This window comes from Crocuta crocuta, unplaced genomic scaffold, assembly GCF_008692635.1.
Source record: "Crocuta crocuta isolate KB4526 unplaced genomic scaffold, BGI_CrCroc_1.0 scaffold20, whole genome shotgun sequence".
Lineage (NCBI taxonomy): Eukaryota > Metazoa > Chordata > Mammalia > Carnivora > Hyaenidae > Crocuta > Crocuta crocuta.
Genome location: NW_027527932.1, coordinates 521,933 through 548,976, shown reverse-complemented (window position 1 = coordinate 548,976; position 27,044 = coordinate 521,933). Strand labels below are relative to the sequence as shown.

Genomic DNA, 27,044 nt, shown 5'->3' with positions numbered 1-27,044 from the left:
AACTGGCTTCAGTATCCCTCAAAAGCATCAAGATGATCAAAGATAAGACTGAGAAATTACAACAAACTGGAGAAGACTAAGATATAATAACTGAATTCATACTAAGTACATTGTCAGATCCTAGACTGGAACTTGAAACAGAAAAAGGACATTTGTAGGAAAACTGATGAAATTCAAGTTGGCTTTGTAGTTTATTCAACAGTAATGTAGAAGTACTGTAACATGGTATAAGGCACTGGCACTAAGGGAAGAGAGGTAAAGGAAATCTCTCTGTAATATTTGAAGTTTAAAATCAGTTTTCAAAAAAAGTTAGAAGTTGATTTGTAATTAGGTAGACCTAAACAATTAAAAAGAATATATAAATGATTCTTTAGCTCATCTCTTACCCCCCAAAAATGTATTTTATCAATACAAATACATATTTTATTTGTAAAGGACTCAATGACTAAATAATTCTACAGCAGCATAAATCAAATCAGGTAGCTTTTTAACCACATTAAACCCATCTACTAAACTTGAGTACAATAAAAGTATCATCAATTTATAAACATTTCCATGAGGACGACAATAAAGATCTTTCGCTTTCTACTTGTGAACCATCAAAAATATATTTTTCCACAGTTAAACAAGTCAGTTAACCTCAAAACAAAGCAAAATAGTACCACAGATCTCCACTAAGTATAAAAATAAATGAAAGACATTCTCTACAAGTACCAAAGATTTCACTATAATTTCTATAAATTCTTTTCTCTACTTGGTACCTGTGGTTCTTTACGTTCTCTTGTTTTGAATACTTACTGCTTGGTTTTCCATGCGTGCAAAGATAACATTTAGCATCTGAGTAAGAGTAGCTTTGGCTGTCGTCTGATTGATGAGATTTTTGCTTGCTAGATAGATATTGTAACATGTTCTCACAGCTTGCAGTACAGTTCCTTCGTGGATTTCTATGTGCTGTGATGTTACTGCAGTAAGTAAAGCCTTTAAAAAGAAAGCCACAGTTAAAGCAATTTTCTGCATCCTGCATTTCAGCACAAAAATGAGTATTTTTATATTAGAATTAAAACTTTCAGACACCATTATCACTTTCAAGTACACACGAACAGAATTTCCAGTATACACCAACAGAATTTCTACTAATCTTCAATATATAATCAACTGGCAGTAATTTCCAAATAATCATCCCAAACCCCCAGAACTACTAGAAAACTATATAATTGCTTCAACACCCAACTTTCATTTTTATAAAACTATTAGTCTATTAAAATGCACAGCATTAATTGTCCAGCAGAGCACAGATATGCCTCATATGACATATCTTTTGAATAAGACTGTCAACTGTGGCGGATACACACTGTCTTATTCACTTCCAAATTTTTATGAGATGGTTCTCACTGATGAAACTCAATAAATGTACTGCTGAGGTTGCTGAAGATGTTTACAAACAGAATAAAGCATTAAAATATCAGATTAAATGAGAATAAAGCATTTAAAATAATCCTAAGTGAACTTCCCCAACAAACTTTATATGCATATTCACACATTAGGGTACTTGCAACTTCTCAAGAGCAAGGACTCTTCTGTCCTTTATGCTGTACAATGCTACGCAAAGTCAGCACTGAGTATATGCTAAATAAACCATGACTGATATTAAATTGCAAATGACAGGCCAACTGATTAGATGGCATTTTTAGAATAAAGATATGACTTGTGAAGTGAATACAGCTGTGAAACTGAAAGGCTCAGAAGGAACTAAATCTACACATGAAAAGGGGGCTATATGTACACAAGATTTCAAAAGCACTAAAAGTAGGAGAAAATTTATACTGATGTATAAACATATCACCATGACCATAAGCAGTCCTATTAAGACTTCAATATTTATAACAGACTAAAAACATAACTGAGTGAGTTTTCTTTAAGGAGTTTAATTACCCAGATATATTACAGCAAAAACCCAGAACAAAATTTGGCTGAGCAGGTTCAGCAAATGAATAGGTGCAAGGGAATCAGGAAAGCTGGTGCACAAATAGCTCACACGGTGAAGCACGGGTCTAGCGGGCAGACTACAAGGCATCCAGAAGTAGAGAAGAAACTAGAGGGGCCACATGGGCCCTAAAGCTCAAAAGATGGAATATGTATGGCAAACATTCCAGAAACCAAAATACTCTGGGAGGCTCTGGGAGCTGAAGCCTAAATTGGGGCCTTCAAAATAACAGACCTGGAAATATAATATAGTCTTCTAGTGAACTCTTGGCATTCAACAAAATCCACTCATGGAGTCTAAAAAGCAACTAAGTGACTTCTGTTAGAGATGGAAAGCACATAAAATGACCTTTCCACATATATCCAAGATAAATGGCTTCTGATTTTAAAAATACATAGAGGGATGCCTGGGTGACTGAGTTAGTTGAATATCTAACTATTGATTTCAGCTCAGGTGATGATTTCCTGGTTTGTGGAATTAAGGCCCTGCTTGGGATTTTTTTCCCCTCTCTCTCTGTCCCTCTCCTGCTGGCTTGTGCTCTCTCTCTCAAACTAAATTAATAAACTTTAAAATATACATATACACATTATGAATGACAAATTCACTATAACCAATTACCTTTATTATTTGCAGCTGAACTCCTTCATCTGTTTGAGGACCTTGGAAGCAGCCACAAATGGTTTCAATAATTCTATCAATTAATTTTTTACCTGGTGTTGTACTATCAGGAGCATTGCCAGTCAAGTGTCCATACGCAATAAGTTTCTAAAATGGAGAAAGAAAATAAAGCTAATTAAGCTAACTAATATATATGCTTATTACACATTAAATTTATAACCTATAACTGAATACATGTTAAATTTCTTACATTAAAGTATAACCAAAGCCAAGGCTATACCAACTTTTCCTGAAGAAAGCTTTATTAGCTACAAAACATGTACAATTATTTACATTCATAATAGCCACAAAAACATACTAACCAGAATAAAACCATGTCAATACTTTGTGAAAGCCACATCTTAGACCTGGTATCTGGTGAATCAGAATAGCTAATTGCTTTCTATCTAATCATTATTGATACTGCTTTTGTGAAAGTTATCTTAACACATTTAAATGATTTTATCTCTTTCCAGATCAGATCTGTGAACATACAGAAAACTCAATTTCCATGCACTGCTGTAATAAATCATGGATTTGTTCAATCGTCATCCATTATACCCCTGGAAAGCCTTAGATATCACAATTTTAATTTTTCAGGGAAAACAGGGTTACAAATCAAATGAACTTATTCTTACTCTATCTGCCAAACAAATCAGACGAATATGGTCTGTTCCTAGCCATTGAATTATTGGTTCAATATGTATAATTCCCCCAACAGTGAAAAGACCTGAAGAGAAAGACCCCTCTATCTGCAAGTTTTACAAATATCTTCAGAATCCTGTGTGCATGCATGCACACGTTTGTAAATAGAACAGTTTGTGTAAGTAAAACAGGATAAAAGAGTTAAGGAATTTTTCTGACATACGTGAAAATCAGAGCTGAAGTCTAGCTGTGAAGAATTAAACTGTCAATATTAACCTACTACTGTAGATAAAACAGTAGATATTCAGTAAAGTCATTGCAAATAATGATGTAGGTAAAGTCAGCAGCAGATTAAAAGTACTGTGGTTCTTGCATTTTACTGATGGAAAATCTGACCAAATACGATGATTTGTCTCACTATGCTAATGATTTTTGCTACCCTTAAGCTAGAAACATCTTTTTGAAACTATTATTTTATCTCTCTTGTATATAAGCAACTATCTGGCTTCTTACCACAAAAAGAATGCTCAAGGCTTTCATGGAAAATGTCTGAATCACCAATTGTGATAATGTTTAGAAACACATTCAAATTAAACAGTTTTTTGATAATGCCATTCTATACATACCTGTAAACAGTCAAGAGACGTACTAACTATACGGGGACATTTGGACTGGCACGCCAATTCAAAGGGTAAGAAGTACTTGTCTGCTTCGATAAAATTTGTCTTTGATTTCACTGGTGGAAGGGTGCTTGATCCACCTTTTGCTTCTCCATGAGGAGGACTAAAGGGAAAAGAGTACGATGAGAATATTACATTTATCACAATGATGATAAACTTATGAAAACACAAAATTTCAGTTCTAAAAGGAATTTTGCTAAACCAATCTTCATCTTCCCATATTTCATGAGGGTAACCAAAGCCCAGAGAAATTAAATGATTTGCTACAGGAAAAAAGTAGTGGCCAGAGCTGTAACTAAATGCAAGAAAATCAAAGAAATTAAAATAGTTATTTAATTACTGAAAAAGTATTTAAATTATAAAATAATCATTTAGCAATCTTTCTAAATATGAATCAAAGTCTTTACACAAAGACTTTAAAATGCATCTTATGGTATTTTAGGAATACCCTCCTGTATTTATTTATGAGATCTTTTTACTTCTATTTCTTAAAAACCATTTATTATTAATTTTATTACAAATTTCACATACAGAAAATCTGCCACACATAGATGACTGTATTACTCTTTTAACTAAGACTGATAAGTTTGCAAATTATTTTTACTAAAGAAAAGAAACCCCACAAACCTCTGTTTTTCAGTTTCCGCTTTTATTTCCTCTGGGGGGAAAAAAGAGGCACATGTTAGAAAACTTGACAACAGAAAGATCATTAAGTAAATCTGATTATAGGCTTTGTAAACTAATTCATAATTTCTATAAGAAGTTGGGAAGAATGCAAATTCAAAGGAAAATTCGGTAGCTAAAATCCTCTTGCTGTTAAATGTATTAATTTATACAATATAATTTTATAAAACTATACAAAGAATATACATTAATAACCATAAGGAGAGGTACTACTATGGATTACTAATTCCCAAAGCATTTGTTTTCTTGAAGTAGTTCTCTTTTTGTCTTTTGTCAAGTAACTACATTAACCAAAAGCATTAAAAATAGAATATTATGTATGTTGTATTCAAATTATACAATTAAGGCAAATGTTCAGTGAGGGGAGAAAACTAAACACATCACTCTTGTGATTATCTCAAGATTATCAGACTAGGACTATAACCTCTTGACCATGAACATATGTGTTGATATTTAACCAATTTTTCTACTATGACTACACAAGACCCTAAAAATACACATGCTCAATTCAATGGGAAATTTTCCCTTTTGCTGTTTATAGCTTAAGAAATGAGGTAAATTGGATAAGTTCTAGCTATACTAAAAGACCCTTAAATTTAATAGATAGTCTGGTTAATTGTTTAAACCTGCTTGAAATTTGGAAGGAAAATCATTCAAACATAACATTTATAATTGCTATTATTGTGAGCAACAGTTGTTCAGAACTATGTGCCAAGCACTATTACATTTTAAATGTACTAACATAAACCTCACAGCAACCTTAATTTTAAAGATTAGTAAAATGATAGGGCACTGGGTGGCTCAGTGGATTAAGTGTCGGACTTCAGCTCAGGTCATGATCTCACAGTCTGTGAGCTCTGGCTCCGCATCAGGCTCTGTGCTGACAGCTCAGAGCCTGGAGTCTGCTTCAGATTCTGTGTCTCCCTCTCTGCCTCTCCTCAACTTGTGCTCTGTCCCTCTCTCTTGCTTTCAAAAGTAAACATTAAAAAATATTTAAAAAGGTAATAATTTAAATCACCTTGAAAATACAGTACAGATGAAAGGAAAACTTATTAAATGCCCCAAATCTTCATTAAAATTTTTAACCACATTTTTCTTTTTAAAATATTATCATTATTTAAGAATCTGAGGTATTGCTAAAATTCAAGTAAGGCAGATGTAAGATGTAAGGGAAGGGAAGGGATAAAGTAGCAGTTTTTGTAGTACGTGAATTTTCATTTATAAAGTAAGTAGGAAATAGGGTATTCTGGTTAAGAATACATCAGTTAAGAATATTATAAATAGTACATTTTAAAGAGCACTATGGTCTGACACCATCTGTTACTAAATAACCATGTGACCTTGGGAAACCACCCTTACTTCACTACTAGATGACTGCAAAAGCCCCTTATATTCTAAAACATCAAGTCAGTAACTATGGCTCACATGCCAAAGCCATCTAGCACCCATTTTCCTGAGTTTAAGAACAGTTTTTACACATGAATATTGGGAATCAAAATGATGACAGGGAACGCTAACTGTGAAGCCCAGTGAAGAGTAAAACAGCGTAATGTTACTCCACCTATATAAGAACTCTCATTAGGCCAGGATTACAAATGCATATACTCAATTATGGTTATTTTGAATCTCATCAATAATAAAATTGTATAAATCTGTCTTCTCTTGGTATGTAAGTACTTATATAATATTCTTGGATTTTCTTCTTGGCCTGCAAAGCCCTTTATAGAAAAGGTTTGCTGACGTTTGGTCTAAAACATTATAGTTCAAAGGATCTACTCAGAGTCTATGAACCATTTTATTTTATGACTCCATTATTTTTAAATGCCCATTTTTAAAGAGTCTAATAAAACATATCCAACGCAAGCTATATTGAATGTAATGTTTCTCTAACTCAGACAGTACTATAATTTTTTCTATCTCCACACTGTAAGTTATACAAGCAAGTACTGTTCATACTGATCCAGGTAAGTTTTTTCACAAAGATAAAACAATTTAACACTCAATATTTCTAATATTTTAAATTACCTTTTACTAAATATGAGTTTTACTTTTTCCTTTCTCTATATACATTTATAACCCACAGTAAAAAAAAAAAAGCTTTAAATGCTTTGATAAAATCTTTAAAGGTTAGAGAACAAGTATTACAATTTCCCCCCACTGCTTTTTTAAATTTTTTTTGATGTTTACTTGTATTCGAGTGGGAGTGGGAGAGGGAGAGGAAGAGAGAGAGAGGGGGAGAGAGAGGGGGGGAGAGAGAGAGAGAGAGAGAGAGCACGCGAGAGCACACGCACAAGTGGGGTAAGGGCAGAAGAGAGAGAAAGACATAGAATGCAAAGCAGGCTCCAGGCTGAGCTGTTAGCACACAGACTGATGCGGGTCTCAAACCCAAGAATCATGAGATCATGACCTGAGCCAAAACTGAACGCTTAACTGACTGAGCCACCCCAGGCGCCCCTCCTCCACTGATTAATAATAGCTTGCATAGTTATCTTTCTGGTCCCACAAAATGCTTATATTTTTTTGGTCCCACTAAGAGAGCCTGGATTCATTTCAATAGGTTTCCTTTCAAAGCTTTGTGAGGTCACTTAAACTGGAAGACACTGTCACTAAGAAGTAATCAAGATTACAAGGACATGGGACATTAGGAGGCAGGTAGAAAATATTTATCAAAATACTGAAAGTAAAATAAGCTGAAATTTTTAAAGAATATGCAATACCTCTTTATATCTGTGCAGCAATATACAGTTTAAAATATTTTTCCACGCATTACCTAATTTCACCCTCAAAGGATAACTCCTATCTTATGTAGGAGAAAACTATGGATCAGATTAGTTAAATAAAAACATTAAGGTCAGACTGCTGATAAGTAGTGATCCAGAAACTAGTCTCACTAGTTTTAGTGCATTACACTCTCTACATTGTGCTATATAGTTATGCAACCTTCTACTAACTGATGCAACTGAACTGAAAAATTCATTCTACAATTACCAGCATAAACTTATTATAAAGCAGTGGTTCTCAAAATATGGTCCCAGGAGCAGCAGCATCAACACCACCCAGCCCCACAAAGACTTACTGAATCAGCAACTGAGTGTGTAGAGTCCTACAATCTGTGTTTTAAGAAGGCTTCAAAAGGATTCTGATATACAAACAAGTTTAAAAATCATTGCTATNACATGGAAAGAGCCTAAGTATCGATCAACGGACGAATGGATCAAGAAGATGTGGTTTATCTATACCATGGAAGACTACATGCAATGAGAAAGAATGAAATCTGGCCTGTGTAGCAACATGGATGGACCTTGAGGGTGTAACGCTGAGTGAAATCAGTCAGGCAGAGAAGAACAAATATCATATGTTTGCACGTATAGGAGGATTAGGAGGAACTTAACTGAGGAACAAGGGGGAGAAGAAGGGGGGAAATGGTGGGGGAAAGGGAGAGAGGCAAACCATGAGAGAGACTCTTGAATGCTGACAAAAACTGAGGACTGATGGATATGGGGGGTAGGGGGGATGGGCATGGAGGAGGACACTTGTGGGGATGAGCACTGGGTGTTATGTGGAAACTAATTTGTCAATAAACTATTTGTAAAAAAAAAAAAAAATCATTGCTATAAAGCAGTTAAAAGAAACGAGTGGAAGACAGTTGGGATTCATCCACCATGGCCACATCCATTTACTATACTTGTAAGACAAGTACACCCGTGTACATGCTAAATAGAAAGTCCTTTTTAGTTTTCTTATAACGAATGCCCAGTAATACAGTTTTTGAGGAAACTACCTGTTTTAATAAATTAGGGCTTGGAAACAGTTTGCTTCAGGATGGCCTTGAACAGTAGAATCAAGAAGTAAACTAATTAATTCTCATTTATTAAAGAAAGAAAATACACCAAGAAAAAAAACTGTTAAAACGTCAAATTAAGAAGTATTAGCATACTCAAAGAAAAAAACCACACAGTGCTTAATTATGAAACACTTTGCTGTTAAAGTCAGAATCATGACAAGGATGACCACAAACAGCACAGTATTTTTAAAAATGCTTTGGAAACACTAGATGATGTCCAAATAGACAATACTGGATGTGATTAATAAAAGTCATCACTTTTCAGTTGAAATAAGATAAAAATCAGATGATGAATTTGTTTAGTCACATGCAGGTTTTTAAACTATATAGTCCTAGCTGTTTAAAAAAACTTTATTACTGAAATTCTTTTAGGAACTATTTTCTCTCTAGCCATTTTATAAAAACTTTTGAAAACCACAGAAACATAACCACTGTCTTATATACAGAAGCAAAGATTAAAATTGGAGGAAATGGGTCATTGTGAATTATCATAAAAAGTATAGATTTGAGACACTTTGAAAGAAATACAAGTTTTACTCCTTCCAGGTACATTAAATAACTAGAACCAAGCGAACACAGCTGATAAGGCACAAGACTTATTTAATGAACAGAAAAGAATTATTTACTAAAAAATAACTGATTATATACAAGTTAAATGCCTGATTTCCTAAGTATATTTAATATTCCCTCTTATAATATGCTTGATATTAATATGCTGAGTAGCCTTCTTTAGGCCATCACAAGTGTAATATAAACTTCAAAATAACAATACAATTCAACAGATTCTGTTAGCTACACACTATGAATGATTTATATCTACCTCGCATGACATCATTTTGCTTTTAGTTTATAGAACAACAGTATTTACTCAATGAAAACTAAACTGGTAATCTAAGGAAAGGCCTGATAAGTGAAATGGATTGTTTTTAATAGATACATTAGAACTTATACATCCAAAGTGTTGTCTCCTTCAAAGCAGTAGCTGTGGGAGGTATGCATCAATGATCATAATGGTGCTGGCATTCAACAATACTTGTGGAATTCACTATCTGCATTTCTTTCCTGCCTGCTTCCTTCTTTTAAATAAGTAACGTCACAGAAAGAAAAATCTCTAGCAAGGGAATCAGATTCTAACCACCAATTAATAAATTACAAATGGCTTGGAGCCAAGTATGAAGAATGTCACGTGAACACAAAACAAAAGTTCCTAACTTTAGGGATTCTTCCAACCACCTCAAACTGTGTGTGTGCAAGCACTATATGCTCTAAAAAGAGTAGATAATTATCATTAATCTCAAGAAGCTTATAACCCAAACTATAAAGATGATATAGGATCAATTAAGAACAGTGATCTGATCAACCATGACAATAGATATGTGAAAGGAATTTTAAACAGCATTTATAAGATAGAGGAATTAAGATGACAGAGAAATAAGGGACTTTCCTTATCCCTTAAATACGGCTTTACTGAGGTCAGATTACTTGGGACACCCAGGAAATCAGACTGCAGAGCGGCTGAAGATCTCCACAGTTGGAGGGAGATAGCCTGGCAGATGAGAACTATATGGATGTGAATTGGGGAGAGAAACACAGCTGCACAGGGGAGGGGACCCTTTCCATGGAGAGACAAAAGGGAGAGAAAGAGAGAGGAGTCAAGTTAGCACTGAGTTAGCACAAGAAGAAAACATCTCTGGACCACAGACTGGGAGTGTGAGGCACTGAGTGTCCCAATTCATTTTTGCAAACTGCGCTTGGAGCTCCAACTTGAGGTTTTGGAAGTGCCTGACTTTCTCTGGAGCAAAGTTGTGGCATACGCTCCTGGGGAGGAGGAAACTGGCCCAGGAGTGCAGAGCATGGCGTAGCAATCTCTAGGGAATGGTGGGAGAAAACAGTCCCCTTCCTGGAGTACTTCTGGAAGAGGGTTTATTGCCTCCCCAAGAATAAAAGACCCTGTAGGTGCCAGCCACAGGGCTTTCATCATCAGGGTGGAGAGGTTCTACTCCCGAGGAGAGGGGCGGGGCTGCACCATGCTGGGTCCACTAAGACTTTGGGTTTTGAATCCCAGCAGCAGGCCAATGAAAAAAATGCAAGAGAACTGTGATGCAGGGTGAAATAACTTCCCTTGCTATTCTGCGAGGGCTGCCTGAACACCAGAGGTTGAGATCCCTGGTCTGGGGGGACACGAGTTTGGGGTAGCACCATTTTTCCCCCCAACACCAACATGGTGAGACTTCAGAGTGCAACACAGCAATCCCCAGTGGAGGTGGGACCCACTTATACCAAACCCTGCCTCTCTGTGCCTGGCTACTGCTTAATTACTGGCCAAGATGGACTCTGAACCAATGCAGCCAGCCCTTCCTCCAGAACAGCACAGCCACTGCCACCACACACATGCGCACGCACGCGCGCGCGCGCACACACACGCGCACGCACGCACCAAAAGACAACTCTTTTTTTCTCTTCCTCCTTTATTTCTTTTGGAATCAGGCTCATAATTCCTTATTTATTCTTTTAAATGTCCTTCCCTTTCTTTTTTTTCAGGGGGAGGGGAGTCAGGCTTTTTTTTCCTTCTGCTTTTCTTTTTTCCTATTTTTTTTCCTCTTTTTCTTTGAAAATCAGCCTTACAGTTTATTGATTTCACTGTCTGGTTTCTTTTGTTCCCTTTCCTTTTCTCGTTTTTTTGGGGATCAGGCTCCCCCTTTTTTTCCCAGGGTTACTTCAACAAACAAAGCACACCTAGTTAAAGGTCCAAACACTCCACCACTGCAAACAAGGAAACAGGGAAGCAGAGGACTGACCAGTGGCAAAGAGCAGCAAAAATGCAACAGTAGAGTGCACACAGCACACACTAGAAACACCTCCTGAAGTGCCAGGCCCTAGGCAGTATATGCTCTCTAATACAGCAGTACTGTCAAGCGCAGGAAACATAATAAGCTTTTAAAACACTCTTTTGAGAGGGGCGCCTTGGTGGCTCAGTCGGTTATCCAACTTCGACTCAGGTCATGATCTCACAGTTTACAAGTCTGAGCCCTGCGCTGTGCTCTGTGCTGACAACTTGGAGCCTGGAGCTTGTTTTGGATTCTGTGTCTCCGGCTCTCTGCTCCTTCTCTGCTCATTCTCTGTCTCTCAAAAATAAATAAACATTTAAAAAAAAAAAAAAACCTCAAAAGACAGAAACATAGCCAAAATGACAAGACGGAGAAATTCTCCCCAAAAGAAAGGTCAAGAAGGAATCACTTGCTTAAAACAGATATAAACAATATATCTGAACAAGAATTTAGAACAACAGTCATAAGACTACTAGCTTAGCTTGAAAAAACCAAAGAAGACCCCAGAGAAACCCTTGCTGCAGAGATCAAAGGCTGAAGAACTAGTCAGGATGAGATGCAAAATAAACTAGATACAGGGACAGCAAGGACTAAAGAAGCAGAGGAGAGAACAGGTGACATAAAAGATAAAATTATAGAAAACAATGAAGTTGAAAAAAAGAGGAGAAAGGAACTTACAAGATCATAAGGAGAGACTCAGAGAACTAAATGATTTCATGAAATGAAACATTATTCATATCATAGAAGTCCTGGAAGAAAAAGAGAAGTAAGGTTTATTGGAACAAATTATAGCTGAGTAATTCCCTATGTGGGGAAGTAAACAGGAATCCAAGTCTAAGAGGCACAGAGAACTCTCTTCAAAATCAACAAAAACAAGCAAAATCACAACATATCAATGTGCAACTTGCAAAAATACAAGGATAAAGAGTATTCTGAAAGTAGCTCAGGACAAGAGGTATTTATTTAACCTACGAGGGTAGACACATAAGGTTAGTAACAGAACTGTCCACTGATTTGGCAGGCCAGAAGGGAGTGGCAGAAAATGTTCAATGTACTGAATGGGAAAAATATACAGCCAGAATCCTTTTCCCAGCAAGGCTGTCATTCAGAATAGAAGAGGAGATAAAGACTTTTTCAAACAAAAACTAAATGAGTTTGTGACCACTAACCAGCCCTGCAAGAAATTTTAAGGGAAGTCTGAGTGGAAGGGGGGGAAAAATTATCAAAGCAACAAAGACTATAAAGGACAAGAGAACATCACCAAAAACACCAAATCTACAGATTAGACAATGGCACTAAATTCATATCTTTGAATAATCACTGTGAATGTAAATGAACTAAATGCTCCAATCAAAAGATACAAGGTATCAGAATGAATTAAAAAAACAAACAAAAACAACAAGATCCATCTATATGCTGCCAACAGAGACTCATTTTAGACCTGAGGACAGCTTCAGATTGAAAGTGAGGGGATGGCGAACTATCTGTCATGCTAATAGAGGTCAAAAGAAAGTTGGAATAGCCATACTTATATCAGACAAACAATATTTTAAAACAAAGACCGTAACAAGAGATGAAAAAGGGCATTATATCATAACGAAGGGTCTATCCATCAAGATCTAACAATTTTAAATATTTATGCCCCCCACTTGAAAGCACCCAAAAATATACATCGATTAATCACAAACATAAAGAAACTCGTTGATAATAATGCCATGATAGTAGAAGACTTTAATACCACACTTACAGCAATGGACAGATCATCTAAGCAGAAAATCAAGTAAACAATGGCTTGGAATGACACATTGGATCAGATAGATAGACTTAACAAATATATTCAGAACATTTCATCCTAAATGCAGAATACACATTCTTCTCAAGTGCTCACAGAACATTCTCCAGAATAGATCACATACTGGGTCACAAATTAGCCCTCAACAGTTACAAAAAGACTGAGGTCATACCATGCATATTTTCAGAACATAACACTATGAAACTTAAAATCAACCACAAGAAAAACTTTGGAAAGCCCTCTCAAAGGGCCTCTTCAGGCCTATCTCAAGAAGCAAGAAAGGTCCGGGGAGCCTGGGTGGCTTAGTCGGTTAAGCGTCCGACTTTCGCTTAGGTCATGATCTCGCGGTTCGTGGGTTCGGGCCCCGCGTCGGGCTCTGTGCTGACTGCCAGCTCAGAGCCTGGAGCCTGTTTCAGTCTGTGACTCCCTCTCTCTCTGACCCTCCCCTGCTCACGCTCTCTCTCTCTCTCTCCCCCCTAGAAATAAAAACATTAAAAAAAAAAAAAAAAAAAAGCAGCAGCAGCAAGAAAGTTCCCAAATATGCAATCTAACCTTACACCTAAAGGAGCTAGAAAGGGAGTAGCAAATAAAACCCAAGGCCAGCATAAGAAGGGAAATTATAATAAAGATTAGAGCAGAAATACACAATATAGAAACAAACATAAACAGCAGAAAAGATCAATGAAACTAACAGCTGGTTTTTTGAAAGAATAAACGAAACTGATAAACCCCTAGCCTGACTTCTCAAAAAGAAGAAAGAGATCCAAACAGATAAAATCATAAATGAAAGAGGAGATATCACAACCAATACCACAGAAATCAAAACAATTATAAATACTATGAAAACTTATATGTCAATAAACTGGACAATCTGGAAGAAATGGACAAAATCCTAGACATTCACACCCTAACAAAACTGAAACAGGAAGAAACAGAAAATTTCAACAGGCCCATAACCAGCAAAAAATGAATCAGTTACAAAAAATCTCCCAAAAAAATACAAGTCCCGGGCCAGATGGCTTCCTAGGAGAATTCTGCTATACATTTAAAGAAGAGCTAATACCTATTCTTCTCAAACTTTCTCCTAAAATAAATGGAGGGAAAGCTGTCAAACTCATTCTATGAAACATTACCTTGCTTTCAAAACCAGAAGAAGAAAAATAAAACACTAAAAAGGAGAATTACAGGCTAATATTGCTGTTGAACATGATGCAAGAGTTCTCAACAAGATACTAGCAAACTGAATTTAACAATACATGAAAAGAATTACTCACCATCCATCAGTGGGATTTATTCCTGGGCTGCAGGGCTGGTTCAATATTCAAACATCAATGTGAAACACTACATTAATAAAAGAAAGGATAAGGACCCCATGATCCTTTCAAAGATGCAGAAAATGTATTTGACAAAATATCGCATCAATTCTTAATAAAAATCCTCAAGTAGGGATAGAAGGAACACAACTTAACGTCATAAAAGCCATATAGGAAAAGGCCACAGTTAGTATCATCCTCAAAAAGGAAACACTGAGAACTTTCCCTCTAAGGTCAGGAACATGACAGGGATGTCCACTCTCACCACTGCTGTTCAACACAGTACTGGAAGCCCCAGCCTCAGCAATCAGACAAAAAAGTGAAATAAAAGGCATACAAACTGGCAAAGCAGCCAAACTTTCACTCTTCACAGATGACATGATACTCTACATGGAAAACCCAAAAGACCACCAAAACTGCTAAGGCTGATACATGAATTGAGCAAAGTCAGAAGATCAATACGCAGAAATCATGGTATTTCGATAGACCAAAAATGAAGCAGCAGAAAATCAAGGAATTGATCCTATTTACAACTACACCAAAAACTATAAAATACCTAGGAATAAACCTAAACAAAGATGTAAAAGATCTGTATGCTGAAAAATACCGAAAGCTTATGAAAGAAACTGAAGAAGACCCAAAGAAATGGAAAAACATTCCATGCATATCGACTGGAAAAACAAATATTGTTAAAATGTCGATACTACCCAAAGCAATCTGCACATTCAATGCAATCCCAATCAAAATAATACCAGCAATCTTCACAGAGCTAGAACAAACAATTCTAAAATTTATATGGAATAACAAAAGACCCCAGATAGCAAAAGTAATGAAAAGAAAAGCAAAGCTGGAGGCATCACAATGCCAGACCTTAAGCTGTATTATAAACCTGTAATCATCAAGACAGTATGGTATTGGCACCAAAACAGGCACACAGATCAATGGAACAGAACAAAATAATGGGCCCACAAATGTGTGCCAACTAATCTAATTTTCGACAAAGCAGGAAAGAGTATGCAGTGGAAAAAAAAAAAGTCTCTTTAGCAAATCATGCTGGAAAAACTAAACGACATGTAGAAGAATGAAACCGGACCACTTTCTTACACCATATACAAAAACAAATTAAAAATGGATCAAAGACCTAAATGTGAGACACAAAACCATCAAAATCCTAGAGGAGAAAACAGGCAGCAACCTGTCTTTGGCCTCAGCAACTTTTTACTAGACATGTCTTCAGCGGCAAGGGAAATAAAAGCAAATATGACCTAGTGAGACCTCATCAAGATAAAAAGCTTCTGCACAGTTAAGGGAAACAATCAACAAAAAAGGCAACCAACAGGACAGGAGAAGATATGTGCAAATGACATATCGGATAAAGGATTAATATCCAAAATCTATAAAGAATTTATCAAACTCAACACCCAAAAACAAAGAATCCAGTGAAGAAATGGGCATGAACCAACACTTTTCCAAAGAAGACATTCAGATGATTAATAGACATATGAAAAGATGTGCAACATCACTCATCATCAGAGAAATACAAATCAAACCAAAAGATACAGAACCTAATTCTTCTCCCCCTGAATCAGGGCTGGCTGCAGAGGTTCATTTATAACCAGCAGAATGCAATGGAATTAACAGCGACCAAGATTACGTCCAAAAAGGCTGCAACAACTACTGCTTGAATGACTTGTAATGGTGGGTTTCTAGACACCCACTTGGAACAGGAACGCAGCAGTCCTGATGTGAGAAGCCCAAGTCACATGGGGCTGGGGGGTGTCTACAATCCCAGCTGAGCCCAGCTTTCAAGCCATTATAGGCCAGACACCAGACATGTGAGTGCAGAAGTCTCCAGATGATTCCTGTCCCCAGTCATTCAGAACTCAGTCGTCTGAGTCTTCTCAGTTTAGGCCTCAAACATTGTGCAACAGCAAGATGCCCTAACTGAATTCCTGCCAGAGAATCTGTGAGCATTATAAAATGTTCACTGTGTTATACCACTAAGTCTTGGGGTGGTTTATTGTACAACAATAGACAACAGGAAGCTTTGAGGAGATTGGGGTTTGAAATAACTGCCTGGCAAATGGAAGAGAAAGCTAACTGAGAGGCACAAAAGGACTGCCAAGAACATGAGAACTTCTAACGTGTTCTGAGGGTTTGGATAAGGAAACTAAATAGTTAAGAGGTATAGTGCTTAATAAAATGCAGCTAAGACTTGTTCCCTAAATCAACTCCCTTGTAACGTGCTTAACCACCCTCCTCAGAATCTGGAGTCCTGTGCAATATTAGTTTATAAAATTATGACTAAATCATATATAAACAATTGATTTCTACTAAAGTAAAAAGTAATTTAAGACAAAAAACCAGTTTAAGTTACTTTTTTAGCCCCAGGAAAATACTCAAAAAAGACATAACTTTTTCTTATGCTGTTGCTATCACTATCTATACTTCCCTTCTCTTATGGAAGCAGAAAGATGCAATGGGGACAAATATTCACCTGGGATCAACTAGGAGTTGCTTGTACAGTGAATATTCACTAACATGAATTAACAGATGTCCCTACTTAGTAAAATGATGAATGGAGAACGGATAAAAGTACATAAATTCTGATAGTCTTAAGAAATTCAAATATTTTAGAAAAGCAAGGTACAATGCACAGTAACACGAGCTTCAACACTAGAGTAATGCTTAAATGAGTATGTTTATTTTTATTTATCCCTATGGTTTACAGTAAAAATGGTCAGTTACTAATGACGTGCTTAGTATTATTTTACACACCAAGAAACTTTATTAACTATGTATTTATAAATTTTGCCCAGGGCTAAGCTAAATTTTACCTTACAGTATTCTATAAAAGGAACAAAGTAGTACCATAAATCAAACTATGGAAAGTTTCCCTCAATTGAATGCACTTTACATGTTTTTAGGAAAATCTACTACTTCCAACAAAATTATTGGCAAACAATGCTGATTAATCTTTTACTAAGCAGAAAAAATAAAAAGCATGTATATTGCAAGAACTTGAGCAGTCCTTTAGATTACCAAAGTTCCTGCTGAGTTTCAAATAAATGTTTTCTTGTCATATCATAGCTAGACTGGCCTGGTTATTTTCTGAAATATGAGAGGGAGAAGAACAGATTTTCATTCAAAAGCTAATGTTCCCCCTCTCCAATAAAAGCCAGTAGACTTTCATTTTACAATTTGGTTCTAGAGAATATGTAAAAAGGAGTACAAACTTCAGACTGCAATCATTCTATTACTATTGCCTTCAACTGCCTATCAGTGGACCTTTTGAAATAAAAGTGAGAAATGAAGTTTCCACCATAAAAACAACAAAAATTACCTAAGGGAGAGTGACTGGATTCAAATGAAAACTAAACACAGGAACCACTGATAGCTTACAATGACTCAAACTTCAAATTTCCAAATTTAACTTTACATCTTTAAATATTTTAATCACTTGTAACAGAAAGGCACTGTACAATTATAAAACTTTTTAAGTTTAGGCCTTGATCTTTGGCCAAAGATAATGTAGAATTTAAGTCCCCTAATGCATTTAAATAATTTTTCCATAATAAATAACTTAAAACCAAGATTAAAAATTCTAATAAACTGAAACTGATTCTTGAATGTTTGGCACAACAACAATACTGAGATCCTTGAGAAATATTTTCTAAGATGTTGAAAGCTGTAATTACCTCAACCAAAACCGTATGAATAGGAAAAAGTCTAGTAAACCAAAAAAATCTCATTTGTGACACTTAGAATAGCACACAGTATTACCAGCATGTCTATCTTACAGATTAAAAAGAGTGAAGTGACTTATGCAAGATGACAAGAGGGGTACAGTCCAAAACAAATGGCTCAGTTACAACTCATTAATGAAAAAGACTATGAATATTACAATGTTATCATAATTAGTTTTCTAACAAAAAAGAAAACTGTGCTGATTATTAATTCAGAAAAGAAGGAATCTTGCTGTTTTAGAAACCAAAACTAGACATGTGACTTGAATGATAAATATTCCAGGTCAATAATTTTCTTTTCCATTCGACTTTATAATACAAAATAAAAATCTCAACAGAATTCAGATCAAGTACCTGCCTAATGACACTAAAGTATTAAATCTAGGTAAACCAAATACAAGAAAATTCACAAAGTGAAAATCAGCATTCAAAGAAATCATGAATTATGAAAATGATCCTTTAATGGAGCTTAATATTTAGATAGGAAAGAATGCGGTGGCTGCTCACAATCAAAACTTGCAGTGACTACAGTCAAAATCAAGAAGAACAGAGTTATTGTTTTAACACCCCTAGTGGTAAATAAACAATTTGGCATTTCATAGATTCTGCTCAACGTGAGATACGCAGAAGCAGCAGCTATGGGGTCACAGAAAGAATACTGCATTGTAAGTCAAGGACTCTGGGTTCTACTTCAGGCTTGGTCACAGAAGCAGAATCTAGAAAGAAATGGGTTGAAGGCCCAAAAAGACAGAGTCAAACCCCCAGGTCTATCACTGTATGAAGTTTCTAAACCTTGGTTTATAGATTTTTCAAATGGGGATGATAATATCTAGTTGTGGATCTCAGAAGAGTATCAAGAGTATCAAAGAAGTATGAAAGTACTTTGTTCTAGCTGGGTTTAATCTTTTTTTTTTTTTTTTTGAGCAAAGTTTTAAATATGCAAAAGCACAAACAACAATATGATAAATACCAAGTAACCAACCACCTGAATGATTTTATGATAGCATTTCATAAATGTATAGCTCTTTCCAATTACAAGAGACTTTTAGAACAAATAGCTAAAACCCTGGGATATTAAAAGAAAATACTTAAATTTGGGATAGAGGTGTAGTCAAAGCCTCCACTTAAAACAGACAATAGAAATTTTTAAAACCAATACACGTGCATATATATAAATGCATGAACCCTTGCTCATAGAATTTGCTAAAATAGTAGTAGTGTCTGCCTAAAGGAAAAAAAAAATCAAGTGACTAGACAACAGGAGGAAATATTTTTCATCTTTTACCTTTCTGCGTACTTTTTAAACTACACACACTGTGTATATTTTAACTATTTCGGGAAATAAAATTTAAAAATTAAGCAAACAAGACAATAAATATTTTGGTAAATATTTTTATGTTTGGCCCAATATTAAAGGTTGATATCTATTTATCCATTCCTTTACTTTTAAATCTACAAATATTAATTTCCAATTCTAATGTTCCTTAAAAATATTTCTCTAATAAGTTTTTTCATTTTTACTGAGATTTTTATATTTACAGACTATCTTTCCCCATAAAAATTAAAATGAAAAAGATGGGGAAATGACTTAACCTCGAAATATTTACAGTATATAAAAACTTCTACTAATGTATCAGTCTGTAAGTTATGCTCATTGTAGTCATAAAAACAAATATCTCATGTAATCATACATTTATGATTTTATCAGAAGGTTCTACTAGTAGTTACCTACAAATAAAATTATTTTCAAAAAATATCTCTAGTGTCTTAGTATAGGCCAGCAAAATTTTATACATATTTACATTAAAACATATACCAAAGAAGGATTAAATAACTGATGCAGCACTGAGTGTTTTGAATTAAACATCAAATTTTCTTACATCCAGCATACAGACCTTCAAGTATGACTGAACTACATACCTTGAAGAAGGTTTAGAAGTCAATATTTGAACCATCACAAACACATATGAAAACATTAAATTTTCATTTCTCACAATTGTATGGGAAAAGTTATTAAACACACACATTCACAAGTTTAATCTCCTGAAGGATCACCTCTTGGTTTGGTCTAACACTTAATAAAGCTGCAATAATAAGGTAGGAAGTCAAATTCTTGATTCTACCCTTCTAAAATGCATTCTAGATTTTGAAAATGTATTTTTTGCATATCTTAACCATGAACAAATTTGCATACTAATACCACACTTCTTAAAAGCATGACAAAACAAGTAAGTTATACATATATACATATCATTAGACTTCTAATACAATTCTATCTTCCAAAGGAATTTTCATTGGTTTAATCTTTCCCTTACAGTTCTGATCCATAGCTCTCCAATCTTTATCCCCTCAATTAGCCATTATTTCCCCTGTGAGGTAACATTTTATTTCCCCTTAGTAGTGCTCTTCACTTACCTAATTATTCTGTGTCTCCATTTCCCACCAGATTATTAACTGTGCAAGAAAAGGGACCCTGTCAATATTATGTACCAATGTTTCTGGTTCTTATCACAAATTGCACATAATAACACCTAATGTCTACTGAGCAGACCAAGTCTACTACGTGCAGAGTGCTACTGTAGGTTCTTTTAAAATATCTTATTAGAGAGGCACCTGGGTGGCTCAGGTGGTTAAGCATCTGACTCCTGATTTCAGCACAGGTCATTATCTCATGGTTTGTGGGTGCGAGCCCTGCATCGGGCTCTATGCTGACAGCTGCGCAGTCTGCTTGGGATTCTTGGTCTCCCTCTCTCTCTACCCCTTCCCCACTCTCAAAAATAAAATAAACATTTAAAAAGTAATAAAATACCCTATTAGAACCTCCAGCAACTTAGAGATAGATGCTACTGTTGTTCTGATTGTATAAGAGAAAACACACACAGATACCTAAGTGACATACCTGGGGTTACACATTTAGTGACAGACAGGACCAATGTTGTTAACATAGTGGACGCTCAGTAAATAATTGTTGAATGAATAAGTGAATGATCATAAAATCTAGTAGAGGATATAAATTATACTTAAAAACAATTTAAAAAATTCAAGATACTGCTGTTTCAAAGGGGCACATGCACCCCAATGTTTATAGCAGCACTATCAACAATAGTATGGAAAGAACCCAAATGTCCATCGATGGATGGATAAAGAAGATATGGGGGAGTGTGTGTGTGTGTGTGTGTGTGTGTGTATATACATACATTCACAAAATGTGTGTGTGTATATATACACGATGGAGTACTACTCAGCAATCAAAAAGAATCAAACCTTGCCATTTGCAACTATGTGGATGGAACTAGAGGGTATTTATTATGCTAGGCGAAATTAGTCAGAGAAAGACTTCACTCATATGAGGACTTTAAGATACAAAACAGATGGGGTGCCTGGGTGGCTCAGTCGGTTAAGTGTCCGACTTCGGCTCAGGTTCTCAGTTCTCACAGTTCTTGGGTTCGAGCCCCNATGGATGGATAAAGAAGATATGGGGGAGTGTGTGTGTGTGTGTGTGTGTATACATACATTCACAAAATGTGTGTGTGTGTATATATACACGATGGAGTACTACTCAGCAATCAAAAAGAATCAAACCTTGCCATTTGCAACTATGTGGATGGAACTAGAGGGTATTTATTATGCTAGGCGAAATTAGTCAGAGAAAGACTTCACTCATATGAGGACTTTAAGATACAAAACAGATGGGGTGCCTGGGTGGCTCAGTCGGTTAAGTGTCCGACTTCGGCTCAGGTCATGATCTCACAGTTCTTGGGTTCGAGCCCCGCGTCGGGCTCTGTGCTGACTGNCTGTTTCAAAGGGGCACATGCACCCCAATGTTTATAGCAGCACTATCAACAATAGTATGGAAAGAACCCAAATGTCCATCGATGGATGGATAAAGAAGATATGGGGGAGTGTGTGTGTGTGTGTGTGTGTATACATACATTCACAAAATGTGTGTGTGTGTATATATACACGATGGAGTACTACTCAGCAATCAAAAAGAATCAAACCTTGCCATTTGCAACTATGTGGATGGAACTAGAGGGTATTTATTATGCTAGGCGAAATTAGTCAGAGAAAGACTTCACTCATATGAGGACTTTAAGATACAAAACAGATGGGGTGCCTGGGTGGCTCAGTCGGTTAAGTGTCCGACTTCGGCTCAGGTTCTCAGTTCTCACAGTTCTTGGGTTCGAGCCCCGCGTCGGTCGGGCTCTGTGCTGACTGCCAGCTCAGAGCCTGGAGCCTGTTTCAGTCTGTGACTCCCTCTCCCTCTGACCCTCCCCTGCTCATGAGGTCTCTCTCTTTCAGAAATAAATAAAAAACATTAAAATTGTTTTTTAAAAAAGTTACAAAACAGATGAACATAAGGGAAGGGAAACAAAAATAATATAAAAACAGGGAAAGGTACTAAACACAAGAGACTCTTAAATATGGAGAACAAACAGCAGGCTGCTGGAGGGGCTGTGGGAGGGGGGATGGGCTACATGGGTGAGGGGCATTAAGGAATCTACTACAGAAATCTCTGTTGCACTATATGCTAACTAATTTGGGTGTCAATTTAAAAAAATAAACAAAATGTAGGTGACCCAAAAAAACTCAAATACTTTCAGGCCACTGAAACTGATAAAGAATAGTCTGCAGTCCTTTAATAAAATGACAGAATTTGTAAATAAGTCTATGACAAATAATTTGTCATAGAAACCAAAGGAGAAACCAAAGCTGCCATGTTCCCAGGCAGTGGCTAACCTCAGTTAGGAGCTAAGTGACTAACTTCCTCAGACCTGCCTTGGAAAGTAATACACAACTAATTCAAATTCATGCCTCAGAAAAATTATAAATTACTATACCTGTATCAGAAGCCCAATATTCCAAAGTGTAAATTTTAAGTCCACCAATGCCAAGATATTTCCACTTTTTAAAAATAATTAAGTACTAAATTTAAACAAAATATATAATTAGTATAAGAGACCAGGAGAGTAGTAAGTATACATAATAGGTAAGCAGGAAAGCCCTAAAAAAAGGTTGTATTTGAACTAAATCTTGAGGAGAAAAAAGAATTTAGGAAAACACAAAGTACTCAGGAAAAAAGGAATGACAAAGAGCAAGAGAGAGAAGAGATGAATGTGCATGGGGTGTTGTTCAGTCAGCAAAGATATATAATCCTCAGTAAATGAGAAGACAAACAACCAATTTAAAAAATGGGACAAAAGATTTGAACAGACAGTATACCAAGCAGGATATATGAATGCCTATAGGCACAGGAAAAGATGCTCAACATCATTAGTCTAGGGAAATGCAAATCAAATCCATAAGATGCTCCTTCATAATCCTAGAACAGCTCTTCTACATTCTAAAGGTATACAATAAACAAATGTTGGTGAGGACAGGGAGAAGCGGAAACCCTCATACATTACTGGAGGGAAGTAAAATGCTGTAGTCACTTTGGAGAACATTGGCAATTGCTTAAAAAGTTGAACATAAATTTGCCATATAACTCAGTATTGCACTCTGAAGTACCTATAACCAAAAGAAATGAAAACATCTGCGCAAAGACTTGCATGTGAATGTTGAAAGTAGCATTATTCATAATTGCCAAAAACTGGTAACCATCTAAGTGTCCACCAATGGGTACATAAATAAACACATCAACTCAATACAATGGAATGCTATTCTGCAATAAAAAGGGACTAAATATTGATACATGCTAAGACAAGAATAAAACTCAAAAACATTATGCTAAGAAAAAAGTCATATATGAAAGATTATACCCCATATGATTCAATTTACATTAAATGTCTTGAAAGGCAAATCTATAGAGATAGAAAGTAGATTAGTGGTTGTCATGGGTAGGGATAGAGATTAATTGTTAATGGACAGGAGGGATTTTATAAAAGTGGTGGAAAGGTTCTAAAATTGATTTACAGTGATGGATGTACCAACTCAGTAAATTTACTAAGCAACTAAATAACCTTAAGTTGTACACTGGAAATAGAGGAATCACATGATATATAAAATATGCTTCAACAAAGTTAAACCGAAGACAAAAAAAGACATATACCTGACTGTAATGAAAGACTTGTAACAAAGTAGACAGCAAATGACATTTATGTATATTTTATAAATAAATACTGCTCAGCTAAAGCAACTCAGCTAAAATGTAGGAGCCTATAAGCCTAGAAAACAAAAAACCTCCCATAATTGTGAAGTACTATGTATGTTCCAGTATCAGGAGACAAATTTTTGTTCTCCAAAAAATTATTATCCTCAAAAATAAGAAAGTCAGCTTATACTGGATTTCTTATGAAGTCTTCTATTTCACAGTGCACTCTTTTAACAGCTTTTAAAAACTTTTTACTATGAAAAATTCCAAACACATTCAAAAGTAAGTAATAAATAATTCCATTAACCACTTTGAACAGTTACCTTGCTTTAACCTAAACACCCCCATTTACTTCATGGTTCCCTTCCCCAACGAATTCAATTGAAGCAAAATCCAGGTATATCATATATCATTTACAAGTATTTCAGTATTAAATTACCTTTTAAGATTCTTTAAAAAAATAATTCTAAAAGTAACCCATGATCTCTTCAGAAAATCTGTAAACTATAGAAATGTATAAAGGAGAAAAAAATACCAACTATAATATTACCATATAGAAAACTCTTATTAACCTTCTAACATATAATGTTTACCCTATGTACATTATTATTAGTGTAAACTTATGAAAGTATAACACGTATTGTGGAAAGTATGTAAGTGTTCAGTTTGATAGCTTTTCCTTTACAAATATACATGCATTACCTCACTTCACTTTGAAAAAAAATGATTTAAATAACTGTCTAATTATTATGTAGACACTTACGGTTTTGTACATAAATTGTCTACACATCTCCTTGCCAACCATGATGTAGGGGATAAGAACATTTACTGACTATATACATATATTGTCTCATTTAATCCTGTAAAACCCTATGAAGCAGGTGTGACAGATGAGAAGAGAGACCCAAAGAGACTTGATTACTTTCTTGTCTCAGGTCTAATAAATGGTAGAATTAGGAATAGAATTTTTAAAAGACTGGCTGTCAGGACTTCTTTCCACCATACCATGATATCTATCTAAACAGTATGAAGGGAAACAAAAAGAAAACATTGGTCTTTCTCTGTTATTCTAAGATTATGTGTTCCTTTTGCGGTTTACACAACACTCATGACCGCCATAGATGATGTAAATGGTAACATAACTTCTATAAAAAGCGTAGCTTAAATAAAATGTGCAATACTACAGAAAGCCTTAGGAGGTCACCAAAGTAAAAAAAGAGAATTCTAATAACCAAACAACGCAAATTTGTTTAGGATTTTGAGTGTTTACTAGCAACTTATAATGTAAGTTTTATCTTTCTGAAACTAAGGCTTATATTAAAAGATGGACATATATGGACCCTTAGGTCACAGCCATATGCAAAAATTAATTTAAAATGGATCAAAGACCTAAACATAAGAGCTAAAACTCTTACAAGTAAATATAGACAAAAAGCTTCAGGACATTTGATTTGGCAATAATTTCTTGGATAGAACACCAAAAGTACAGGAAACAAAAGTAAAATTAGACTACATCAAAATCAAAAACTCTATCAAAGGATGTAATCAACAGAGTGAAAGTCAATTTAAGCAATGGGAGAAAATGTTTATAAATCATGTATCTCCTAAGAGACTAATATACAGATTATACTTTAAAAAAACAAAAAAACTACTACTACCCAACAATGAAACAAACACCTTGATTTAAAAATGAGCAAAGAATCTGGATACTCATTTCCCCAAAGAAGGTAGACAAATGGCCAAAAAGCATATGAAAAGAGATGCTCAACATCACTAATAATCAGGAAAATGTAAATCATAACCACAATGAGATACCGCTTCATCATCGTTACAACAGCTTACTGTCAAAAAAACAAAGTAACAAGTGTTGGCAAGGATGTGGAGAAATTGGAATACTTGTTCCCTATTTGTGGGAATGTAAAATGGTGCAGCTGCTACTGAAAACAGAATGGCAACACCTCAAAAATTTTAAATATAAATATCCAGTAATTCCACTTCTGAGTATATACCCCCCAAAATTAAAAGCAGGGTCATGAAGAGATAACTGTACATCCATGTTCTTATGGCAGCATTATCCGTAATAGCCAAAGGTAGAAGCAACCCAAATTTCCTTGACAAATAAATGGATAAACAAAATGTGGTATATAAATACAATGTATGTATACTTTCAGCCTTATAAAGGAAGGAAATTCTACATAGGCTACAACATAGATGAACTTTGGAGACATGATGCTAAATGAAATAAACCAACCACGCAAAGACAAATATTGGACGATTACACTTATGTGAAGTACTCAGAGTAATCTAATTTATAAAGACAGAAAGAAGAATGAACAGTGGTTGCCAGTGAGTTGGGGGGAAAGAAGAGAAAATTATTTAATGGGTAGTAATTTTAGTTCTACACAATGAAAAGAACTCTGTAGATTAGTTAGAGAAAAATGTGAATGTACTTAACACTACTGACCTGCAGATTTAAAAATGGTTAGGATGCACCAAAAACCATAAAGTACCTAGTAACAAATCTAACCAAAGAGGTGAAAACTCCATACACTGAAAACTATAGAAAGCTTATGAAAGAAATTGAAGACACCAAAAAAATGAAAAAATATTCCATGCTCCTGGATAGGAAGAACAAATATTGTTAAAATCTCTATACTACCCAAAGCAATCTACATATTCAATGCAATCCTAATCAGAATAACACCTGCAGTCTTAGCAGAGCTAGAACAAACAATCCTAAAATTTTTATGGAACCAGAAAAGACCCCCAATAGCCAA

General features: G+C 35.4%; 1 protein-coding gene across 5 annotated transcripts in view; it reads right to left on the bottom strand.

Moving 5' to 3' along the window:
- ARFGEF1 (ARF guanine nucleotide exchange factor 1) overlaps window positions 1-27,044 on the bottom strand; it is a 150,079-nt gene that overhangs the window by 93,643 nt on the left and 29,392 nt on the right. For 2 of the 5 annotated variants that reach the window (XM_077751762.1, XM_077751763.1), the window contains exons 4-7: window positions 4,594-4,624; window positions 3,913-4,069; window positions 2,603-2,749; window positions 799-978 (exon numbers count right to left, since the gene is read on the bottom strand). In XM_077751762.1, coding sequence (XP_077607888.1) covers window positions 799-978; window positions 2,603-2,749; window positions 3,913-4,069; window positions 4,594-4,624 — 515 coding nt within the window. Of the gene's footprint in view, window positions 1-798; window positions 979-2,602; window positions 2,750-3,912; window positions 4,070-4,593; window positions 4,625-27,044 lie in introns of those variants that run through there. The other 3 variants (XM_077751759.1, XM_077751760.1, XM_077751761.1) reach the window with 2 other exon arrangements.